This window comes from Pterocles gutturalis, unplaced genomic scaffold, assembly GCF_000699245.1.
Source record: "Pterocles gutturalis isolate BGI_N339 unplaced genomic scaffold, ASM69924v1 scaffold46984, whole genome shotgun sequence".
In the NCBI taxonomy this organism is placed as follows: Eukaryota; Metazoa; Chordata; class Aves; order Pterocliformes; family Pteroclidae; genus Pterocles; species Pterocles gutturalis.
In genome coordinates, this window is record NW_010134903.1 from 1 (window position 1) to 9,348 (window position 9,348).

General features: G+C 36.3%; 1 protein-coding gene across 1 annotated transcript; it reads right to left on the reverse strand.

The window, feature by feature from the left end:
• Positions 1 to 5: 5 nt before the first annotated feature.
• Positions 6 to 8,628, reverse strand: LOC104467805 (E3 ubiquitin-protein ligase UHRF2-like). The gene is made up of 8 exons (XM_010081719.1): positions 8,611 to 8,628; positions 8,171 to 8,277; positions 6,003 to 6,165; positions 5,335 to 5,472; positions 4,756 to 4,879; positions 4,195 to 4,355; positions 2,141 to 2,239; positions 6 to 590 (listed from the first exon to the last, which is right to left on the reverse strand). Exons 1-8 carry the CDS (start codon positions 8,626 to 8,628, stop codon positions 444 to 446), a joined length of 957 nt encoding a protein of 318 aa, XP_010080021.1. The 3' UTR covers positions 6 to 443.
• Positions 8,629 to 9,348: the final 720 nt, after the last annotated feature.

Below are 9,348 nucleotides of genomic sequence, written 5' to 3' on the forward strand. Positions count from 1 at the left end.
TGGCTTGGGTTTTTTTTTTTGTAAATCAAACCACATGGACCAGGCACAACTAATATTCAGGAGGCAGTGTGTAGCTAAAACTTCACTAACTTTTTGTCATCCCCACAATTTATTTTCCTCTGTCCTGAGGTAGTTACAAAAAACAAATCATAAATTAAGCATCAGCTAGGCCAGTAAGAGCTGAGGCTTTTCTTTTTTTTTTTTTTTTTTATTTAAAAACTATTTGTTAACTGGCCAAAACTACCCTTGATGTTAAAAGACAGCTGAGAATTAGAGTTCTCACTACACCAAAAAGATGGCTATGAGGGGAAGAGGGTTAGCTGCTTCAAAATGTGACAATATATTGAGCCATCAAGCTGGCTGGTCCACTGTTGCATTCCCCATATTACTCTCCTTTACTGTCTATAAAGTCACTGTGTGAAGTACGGAAGGATCCGAGCGCATCATCGTCCTTTACTGTAACCAGGGAAGAACTGGTCCAGTAGTGTCTGCAGTATCTTGTTGGGAACCATGGTGTAGCCCTTTCCCAGGTCATAGCGGCAGGCAGGGCAAGTGAAGACTTCAGCTCTGAAGGAGCGCTGTAAACAACTCTAGGACATACAAAGGCAGAGAAGTAAATTGTGAGAACTTTGGTTTAGACAGATAGCTTAACCAACAAAAACTAAGGACTCACTGTAAACCAAAGACGCAATCTGCTGTACTACCAGAAAAAAAACATTACTAAGCCTTCTGGTGCCTGCCTCTGCCTCTATGGCTAAAACATACTAACACAGGAACTCTGCACTGGGCTGGGACGTAAAATACTGAGCTTGGGAGGAGATAAAAAAAGTCACTACTGAGATTTCCCCTTCATTTCCACTAGTGCCTTCCTGTGAATCTCAGCCATGTCTGCAGCTTCCTTCTAGCTTCCCAGTTAAGATTGCTACCATTTTGCAGACCTTCCTTTCAAGAGGAAGGTGAGTATACCAGGTATATTGTTCATGTAACAACCTCCATCTACCTCATTGGATGAGATTCAGTTAAGCCTTAAAGATATACGTAGAATAATACAATCTCTAACACATTAGCATCAGTGCTGCCCTCCTTACCATGTTACCACAGGCTACAGATAGACCAAGCATGTCAGCTGAATATCAGAAACTTATCAGGGCATCTCCGTGCCCAAACCACAACAGCAGATAACTACCAAACTATTTCTTACAACTTTAACTGTATGTTATTTTGTATCCACAAATATTTACGGACATCTTCAAATACTGTGCTTTCTGAGACTGTTGCCATTCAGTTTTCTCTTCTCCATGATTTTCCGCTTTCCATAATTTTAAATATTAACCCCTTCACAATACTTTTAATGTTTTTTAAGGAGCCATAATCATTCTACATGTGCAGGCTATCCATTACAACACAGAGATTTTTACTGGAGTGATAAATATCTTCTTGAACAGTGAACTTGCATTATCAAATATCGTACTAGAATGGTAAAGAGTCTGAGTCCTTTTAAGGTCTTAGGCAGAAATACTAGGCGTGGCAGGCACAGTTCAAATATGCACAATTCAACGCATGATTCTATACACACTTGTGGTACAAAAAATAATTCTAGTACAAAATGGATTCTAAACTCCTTACATTATATCCAACTGATCAAGATTTTAAGAGACATGAGTTATAAATTGACTTATGTGGCCCTCCAACCAAACACAAACAAGATAACATAACTTACTCTGAAAAAGCCCAAATTATTTTATTGCATTTGCCTTGCATCCTTTCAACAACTCTTAATAAGGGTGTTATGCAATTATAAAATCTGGTTTTATTCCTTAACTATGTAAAATTATTGTTACTGTACCAACATCTAGCTCCTGGACCAAAGCAATTCCTAGTGTAATTCTACTGATCACAAATGAATGACAGCAATGGGAAACTTTACACACTACATCTACCAGGAACTATACTAAACAAACTTCCACTCTTTATTACATAAAATTAAGGTTACACAGCAATCACTGAATGCAAACTTGTTGCGTGTTTTTGTTCAGAAAGTTAGGCAATAATTATTGTCTTTCTAAAATACATATGGCTTTGGTGACTGGTGTCTTGGAGCCAAGAAAACAGCCCAGAGCAAGACCGAGTTTATTCTTACTTTACAGACGTTGTGGAGGCACTCTGTTGTCACTGGCTGGTAAACCAGCTCCTGGCAGCAGACGCACATGAAGGATTGTTCCAGTTTCTTCAGAAAATTCTAGTGTAGGGCAAATGAATAAAAAAATACAAACTCTATTACAGTTCTCGTAAATTCCACTTACTACGTAAAGATGATGAACGTCCAGAAGTTCTCAAGTCCTCCACATCCCTGAGTGTAGCTTTCTAAAAGTAATCAGGAAGCAGGTCTGTAACTGCTTAACTTCCCTGCTCTTCCACAAATCAGAGAACTAGTGTTTTAAAGATTATTTACTTGCTTGTACAAATATTGTTATAAACAAAATAAAACAGACTGGAAGGCCCCTCATGCCTGGTTCTTAGCATAGGTCAGAAAATTTAGTAATTATGTTTAGTAACTGCTGATAGAAATTTGCATGCCCCTGAAAGATCTCTGCTTCTCTGCCAAGGGAACTTCTTCTGCTAAGAAAGCCACATCTGCACCTCCTCCCATGCTTATGGATTATGGCTAGCTTAGTGGCTTTTTCTCTCCTCAGGCCAAATTCTCTGTAGTGTGTGAATCAGCCTCTCCAGTTTTTAAATCTTCTCGGGGCATCTCTGAGGAATCTCAAGATACATTTGTATCAGGTGTTTTATACACACAAGCATGCTTATCTCTGGCACGTCAGTGATCTCCACACATCTCAAGAATACAAGCCTGGGTACAGATCAAAAAAAGCAGATCTACGGGTAATCAATATATGGTTCTTTGTAATAATTTTTAAAAAAACAGATTTCTCTTAAACCACTAGCTAAAATGGAAGGTGGTTGTTTCAAGGAGTAAGATCTGCATTTTCACAACAGCGATGTAAAGCTGCCAGTGATTCTCAGTGCCCTTAGTGGCAACCAAATGGAAATTTTACAGAAATTATGGGTAGGAATTTGTAGAAAAATGACTTCTCAGTAACTCTACAGCTTTTAAATTACTGTTTTCTCCTTTTTGCTAACACATAGCTCTGTTGCCTGTCATGCACAATTTTAAGAGCTGAAATTCCTTCTAGTCATTACAGACACTGGATAGAAAACAGGGAACAGCAAATAACTTTACACTATCAGTTCCTACACAAAGGCAACCGCAGGAGCATTATGGCAAAAAACTAGTACTGTAAGTGGAAGAACAAGGAGTTATAGATGCTTTCTCTGTTACAGAAGCACCATAAATAGCCACTGGTAATTCTCAAATGGACTAATTATGTATGGCTGTTTCTAGATACCCGTTTTCCAAGCAATGGTTTGTTTTTCAGTGAGTTGAGTTTTATCAAGTTATTTTAACTTCCTAGTCCCTTGATTTCTTCCACAAAACAGCTACAATAACTATGAACTTGACATTGTTAGGACTAAATATCAACGAAACACATATTTCAGGAGATATTCCTTTTGTGGACTTTTTTTATCTAGTGTCTATAGTATCTTCCATCTTGAGCTATTCTTGCTATTTTCTTGACATTATTTCCTATCTTACTTGAGGTTCCCTCTCTACAGAGTGGGATAATCTAGATTAGGATGAGAATATTTTCATTTCATATCTAAATTTGAAGATAACTGTTTTTCTATCTTCTTAAACAAAGCAAGCAAGCTGCATTTTCTGTCATAAAACTATTTTCTGTCTAAACAAAAAGTAGTGACTAGCATTATCTTTCTTCATGTCTAATTTCTCGCATCAGAATAGCACAAAAATACATTTAGAATTTCAGAGAAAACATGCTGCCTTCAAAAATGAAAAGAGAAATGAAAAGCCACTTCTAACTTCAAAATGTGTTTTGAGCAAGAAAAGAACTCTGTTATGCAGGGGTAAAATGAGCCATCAATAGCAAATTGCACAAGTGAGGATTATTTTCTTGAAATCAAAGTCTTACAAACAAAAAAAAAAAATGCTAGACATAGTCTGTATTCAGCAAAAGTTCAACAAGCAAATTCAGTTTTAAGAGAGACTCCAGATTTGTCCTAACAGTCTAAAGAAATGGTAAACATTAAATATTATGCATGCAGCAAACATACTGGTCCTTCCTTAAGAGAAGCAAGTACTTCATCCCACAGTTTCTGGTTCATGCAGTCTTCTCTAATCAGCCATTGCTGCTCTTGGGTCAGCTGGAAAGCTTCTCCTTTCCCTCCATCTCCCATCCTCATAGCTTTGGTTGTATTCTTAGGTTCCTCTATACCTGCTTAAGATTATGACCACAGTAACAACAGAGTGTTAGTCTCAACTAATAAAAGGGGAAAACAGAACTGGTTCTAGAAGGCTAAAACATGGATTACACTCATGAAATGTGTCAATCAAATCCCTACTCCAACTCATACTGTTCAGCATTGTTTTGGACTGCAGCACACAGTTGCACAGAAGACTGTTCATTTTCCAACAGAGCTTAAGAGGAAAAAACCCGTAAGAGCAGTACATACGATAAGATCTCTACACTTCTACTTAATTACAGAGTATGTGCTTATCAATTTACATTAGTATTGCAAATAACTTCACGCTTCTGTAAAGTTTTCATGCTGCTGGCTTAATAAATGTTACATGGCAGACTTTGCTGATGAATGCTAAAAAGCAGAAAGAAATACCATCATCAATTGTCCTTTTCTGGTTTCCGTTACTCTGGCTGGTTGGCTCCTGTTTCACAGTTTGCTTTTTAACCTTATCTTTCTTCTCCTTACTAGCCATGGCTTCCAAATAACCTTCTGGATACTAAAATAAAAAAGCACAGATTTAAAACAAAAGCCACTGGCATACAGGAATTCCCAAATACCAGCAAGACTTATTTCTAACTCCTCAGTCACATGAAGAGAAAAACACAGTAAAATTCACAGGTTTTTCTATTTCTCAGACAGACTCAGCTATAACAACATTTGCTTGTAGAAATTATTTCTGCCCTAAGGATCACAAAACCGGATTAAAAATTTTCCCATCCATATAGGTAAAGCAATTCACTACTAATTCATCCACTGTTCTTTCTGCTGTGTCACTATTACAGGATACTTTAAATCTGCAGATAATCTGTAGTGTGTTTTTGTCATTAAATTCTGGCACAATGAAGTACAAGAAAAAAAAAAAAAAGAGTCTTTCATTTAATGGACTGCTATATCTGGAATTTGTTTACTGAAACTGAGAATTAAAACAATTCTGCAAGCCCTGCTTCGAACCTGTACGCTCAGACCCAGTTTCTTCGACCGCTCCATTCCTTCTGAAGTCCAAGGTGCAGGCTCAACATCATCTCTCCTCAAAAGATAGCGCCAAACTAAAAATCCACATTTTCCAATTTCTGGCCAATATTTCACCACCTAAGGAACAATATAAAATTACCACCATTATTGTATCACAAGCCAAACACATGCATGTAGTAATATTTTAACTGTTCAAGAAGAAATGAGAAGACTAAGTTATACATTACTACCATACAGCAGCTCTTCTCTCAGGTGCAAAATTTTTGTATTTTTGATAAACGCAGTGCTCTTAAAAGGCACACGCCTTTATTTAGATGCTGAGAAGTTATTAAATGCACAAAAATCTACAACATATTTGGAAGAAGCAAGGAAATAATTTGCTTGCCAGGGATGAATATGACTCAGTAAGCACATATAAAGTAGCTTATATATTCAACTTTATATATCCTATTATGGCTTATGTTCTGTTATCACTTCCCTGAATAATTTCATTTCAGTTCTTTGCATAACAAGCTAAGGCTAAAAAGCTATCCTGGAGAAAAAATAATTATTTAAGTAATAACGAAGAATTTGCAATGTAACACACACGAGAATTTTTAAAACAGCTGAAGAAAATGTTAGGCTGCACTCTGCAGAAATCAGAATACCTTGTAAATGCCATCATATCTGTTGCCTTCCTCTGGGGCATATTTGCTGATCCGCCGTCCTTTTGAACTGCGCACTACTCTGACTGGCTTACCAGCTCTCCAATTCTTAGACTCTGCTCCATTTTTGTCATCCAGTGGGGCATCACAGTTAAGGGCCAATGCTCTAGAAAGAGATTTAAGATCTTCATAAACTAGTTTGCTTCACACGACTGATTTTTGAGAATCAATGTAATTAAGTCATATCTATTTCCCTTGTCTAATTATGCTTTATCAAGCAGCATAGAGTTTTTCAGTATATTCTTTAACAACTGCAGAACTGATGGAAGCAATGAGATCCATGCTACCATGGATGGTAAGAAAAAAAGATGGGAGCACAAAATATTGTCAAGGTTCCAGATGAAAACTCAGCTGATATTGCTAAATAAACCAAACCAATCATTTTAGATTTAATATCCTTTTTTTTAAAAAAAAAAAAAAAAAAAGAATCCCTTCCTAAATAGCATTGAGGGACTTAGAAGAAAATCATAACAAAAGGCAAACTTTCCCTATTGCTACTACCCATTAGCCGCAGAGTTTAAGGCTTTTTAAGCATGGACACAAGAGTAATTAATATGATGAAAAGCACCATAGACAAAAAAGTACATAGTAACCATCCAAGAAACTCCAAATAATTGAAATCTCTCACATAATACATAAATTGCCTCTACGTAGGAGTTAAACAATAGTAGCTAACTCAAGGACAGGCAAACTCCTTTATCCACTAACTATATGAAGACCCTCTTCTAGAAACCTGGAACAAGACCTACTAGACCAAGCTGCCATAATGAATGGTATTTCCACTATCACAGCCTGATTTGACCAGGGATTGAAAACCCCTCAGAATAAAACTCAAACTAAACCATGGATCTCAGAACAGAATAAATAATACTGTTTATAAACAACCATAGTATGAGTAAAGAATTCACATTGTACAGAATAGTAAGAGACAGGCATACAATGCTGACTTTAAACATTTTCTTATATAAAAATAAAACTTAAAAAAAGGAAAAATATCTGGATAACCAATACTGATTCGACTACATGGAATCATCACAATCTTCAGCATCAAAGGGCTTGAAAATTTGTATCTAAACCAGTAACTGAGAGCAGCACCTTACACTCCATGTGCACTAACGCCCACAAAGCTAAAAAGCAAGCTTTGCCACTGGATTTCTCATTTGCTAAGAGCAGAGAAATGCTGAGATCAAGGAGTCCACCTTTTAATTCTGTTCGCTCTAGCCACTAAATATACTTGTAAACTTATCGCTTGAAACTACTTCCATCTTCCTTCCCTGCTTCTTCTTCCTCACACCATGTCCCCCCTCTCTCTCCCTCCCTCCCTTTCTCTGCAGCCAAGTCATGCTTCTCCTCTCTCTCCTCTAAGTACCACCAAAAAGCTTGAAAGAACCTGTCTCCACCCTGCTTGACAGCAGCACATCATACCTAAAGGCAGACCTGGCAAAGTCAATCTCAGCATCCCACAGGTATTTAGTAGTCGGTTGTGTAACAGAGATTATGCTCTTAGAAATAGAAAAGGATGGAGAATTCTTTGTCAAGGCAGGCTTTTAGAGGATGTAAAAACACTGTAAGCAGATGTCTAATTCATTTTTGGACATATATCTTCTTTTTCAAGTACTTGTTTTTGATAAAAAACACCCCGATTCCTTGCTTTTCATAGAAAACTATGATGGAAGAAAGGCCTAGCAAAAGAGAAAAGATTTATTTTAACATGGGAAAATGCTTTCTTCCTACTTAAATTTCATAATTGATTTAACCACTGAAGAAAAACTTAAAAAGAAACTCAGAATAGAAAACTTCCACCTAAGAGTTTTGACAAACTTATCATTAAATTCAAACAGAGTCCTCCAAGGGAAATTCTAGGACAATCTCAACCAGAGACATGACTACTAGCTGCACCAGCAATATCAACAATGTGCTTCATTGAGGTACAAGTGTTTTTTAAATCAACAAAACAACGCTTGACAAAATGCATCTTAGCAGCAGGAGGCACCACTGCTAACAAAGGTAGCATGTGTAAGAGTGAATGAATACAGCAAACTGTCAGTCTTAAATGAAAGCACTACAATCCATCTCTTTGTTTTGGAATACTTTTTATCTTCAAAACTTACCTATTCATGTGTGTTAATGTCTGATCAAATGAATGTTCTCCAATCCTTTTATTGCCAGAAAGATCTCTTCCTCCACTCCCAGTGTAAGTGAATTCATCTCCTCGATCCTGTGCAAGAAGATTATCCTTTGTTTTAACACTCCAAAGTAAAGCACCTCAATTTAAAAAAAAAAAAGTTACCTTATTTGTTCTATTTACTCAGACTGAGAAAAACTACACTCCAATGCATGGAAAGATGTGTTTTCAATTTGAGCACCACCATCTTTTTACAGTAGTTGTGCCAGCACAAAGCTACTGTCTGGATGTGACATACGGACCACAAAGTTCTTATTTAAAAATTGCCTGCCTTAAAAAATTGGAGTTTCACATCTTTTAAAAAGCTGTTTTCGAAAATTAAAAAAAAAAATCTGAGGAAGGGAACACATTCTAGTAAGTGCTTACTTGCTCTAGAGCTTTCATTTCGTTTACAAGAATATAATGTTCGTAAAATACATGATAAATACCTTGGAGGGATCACTTCAGCTCATCAAGGGGGCTAAGTGCTAATAAGTACAAACAGCTCTGCCTTACGTACAAGGCAGCTGCTTTAATGCAATAACAATCCCAGCTCTTGTGAACTAGCAAGAGCTTAAAATCTTTTATATTTGTATTTTGTAAGCTGATATAATACTGTAGTATATTTCCTACAGAGAGTTTTCTTTAAATTGAAAGAAGGTTGATATAATCTTTTACCATGAACCATAGAAACAGACAAAATCTACATACACATAAGTAAAGCAAGTATTACTATTTTCTTTAGGAAATGTGTCACAGAAATTTATACTACTCCTGGCAAATTTAAGTATTTTTAGAAAGATACAAATATATTTACTATTATCTTTCTTTGGAGATGCAAATTTTGTACAAAGCATGAAGCCATAGTAGAAGATAAATACTTAATAGAACAATAATTTTTATCTTAATTTTTATAGCAAAAATCTTAACATACTTGTACACAGTAGTAAAATTCAGTCAATTTCTTACCACTATTAAAAGTCTGACATTACTAAGGATCCAGTGCAAGACTGTTATAGATATTTCATGACTGACAACAGCAGAAAAAGAGAAAGTTAGAAAGAGAAATGCTGGTTGAACAAGGCCATAGATTAATTATAGAAATTATGTTTATTTTATTCCGTG

What these genes read in the sequence shown, in the direction of transcription:
- LOC104467805 (XM_010081719.1), bottom strand. An exon ending in AACTGGGTCTGAGCGTACAG is followed by an intron (nt 4,880 to 5,334) that starts GTTCGAAGCAGG and finishes TTTTTATTTTAG; the next exon opens with TATCCAGAAGGTTATTTGGA. An exon ending in CTTCTCTTAAGGAAGGACCA is followed by an intron (nt 2,240 to 4,194) that starts GTATGTTTGCTG and finishes GCCCTACACTAG; the next exon opens with AATTTTCTGAAGAAACTGGA.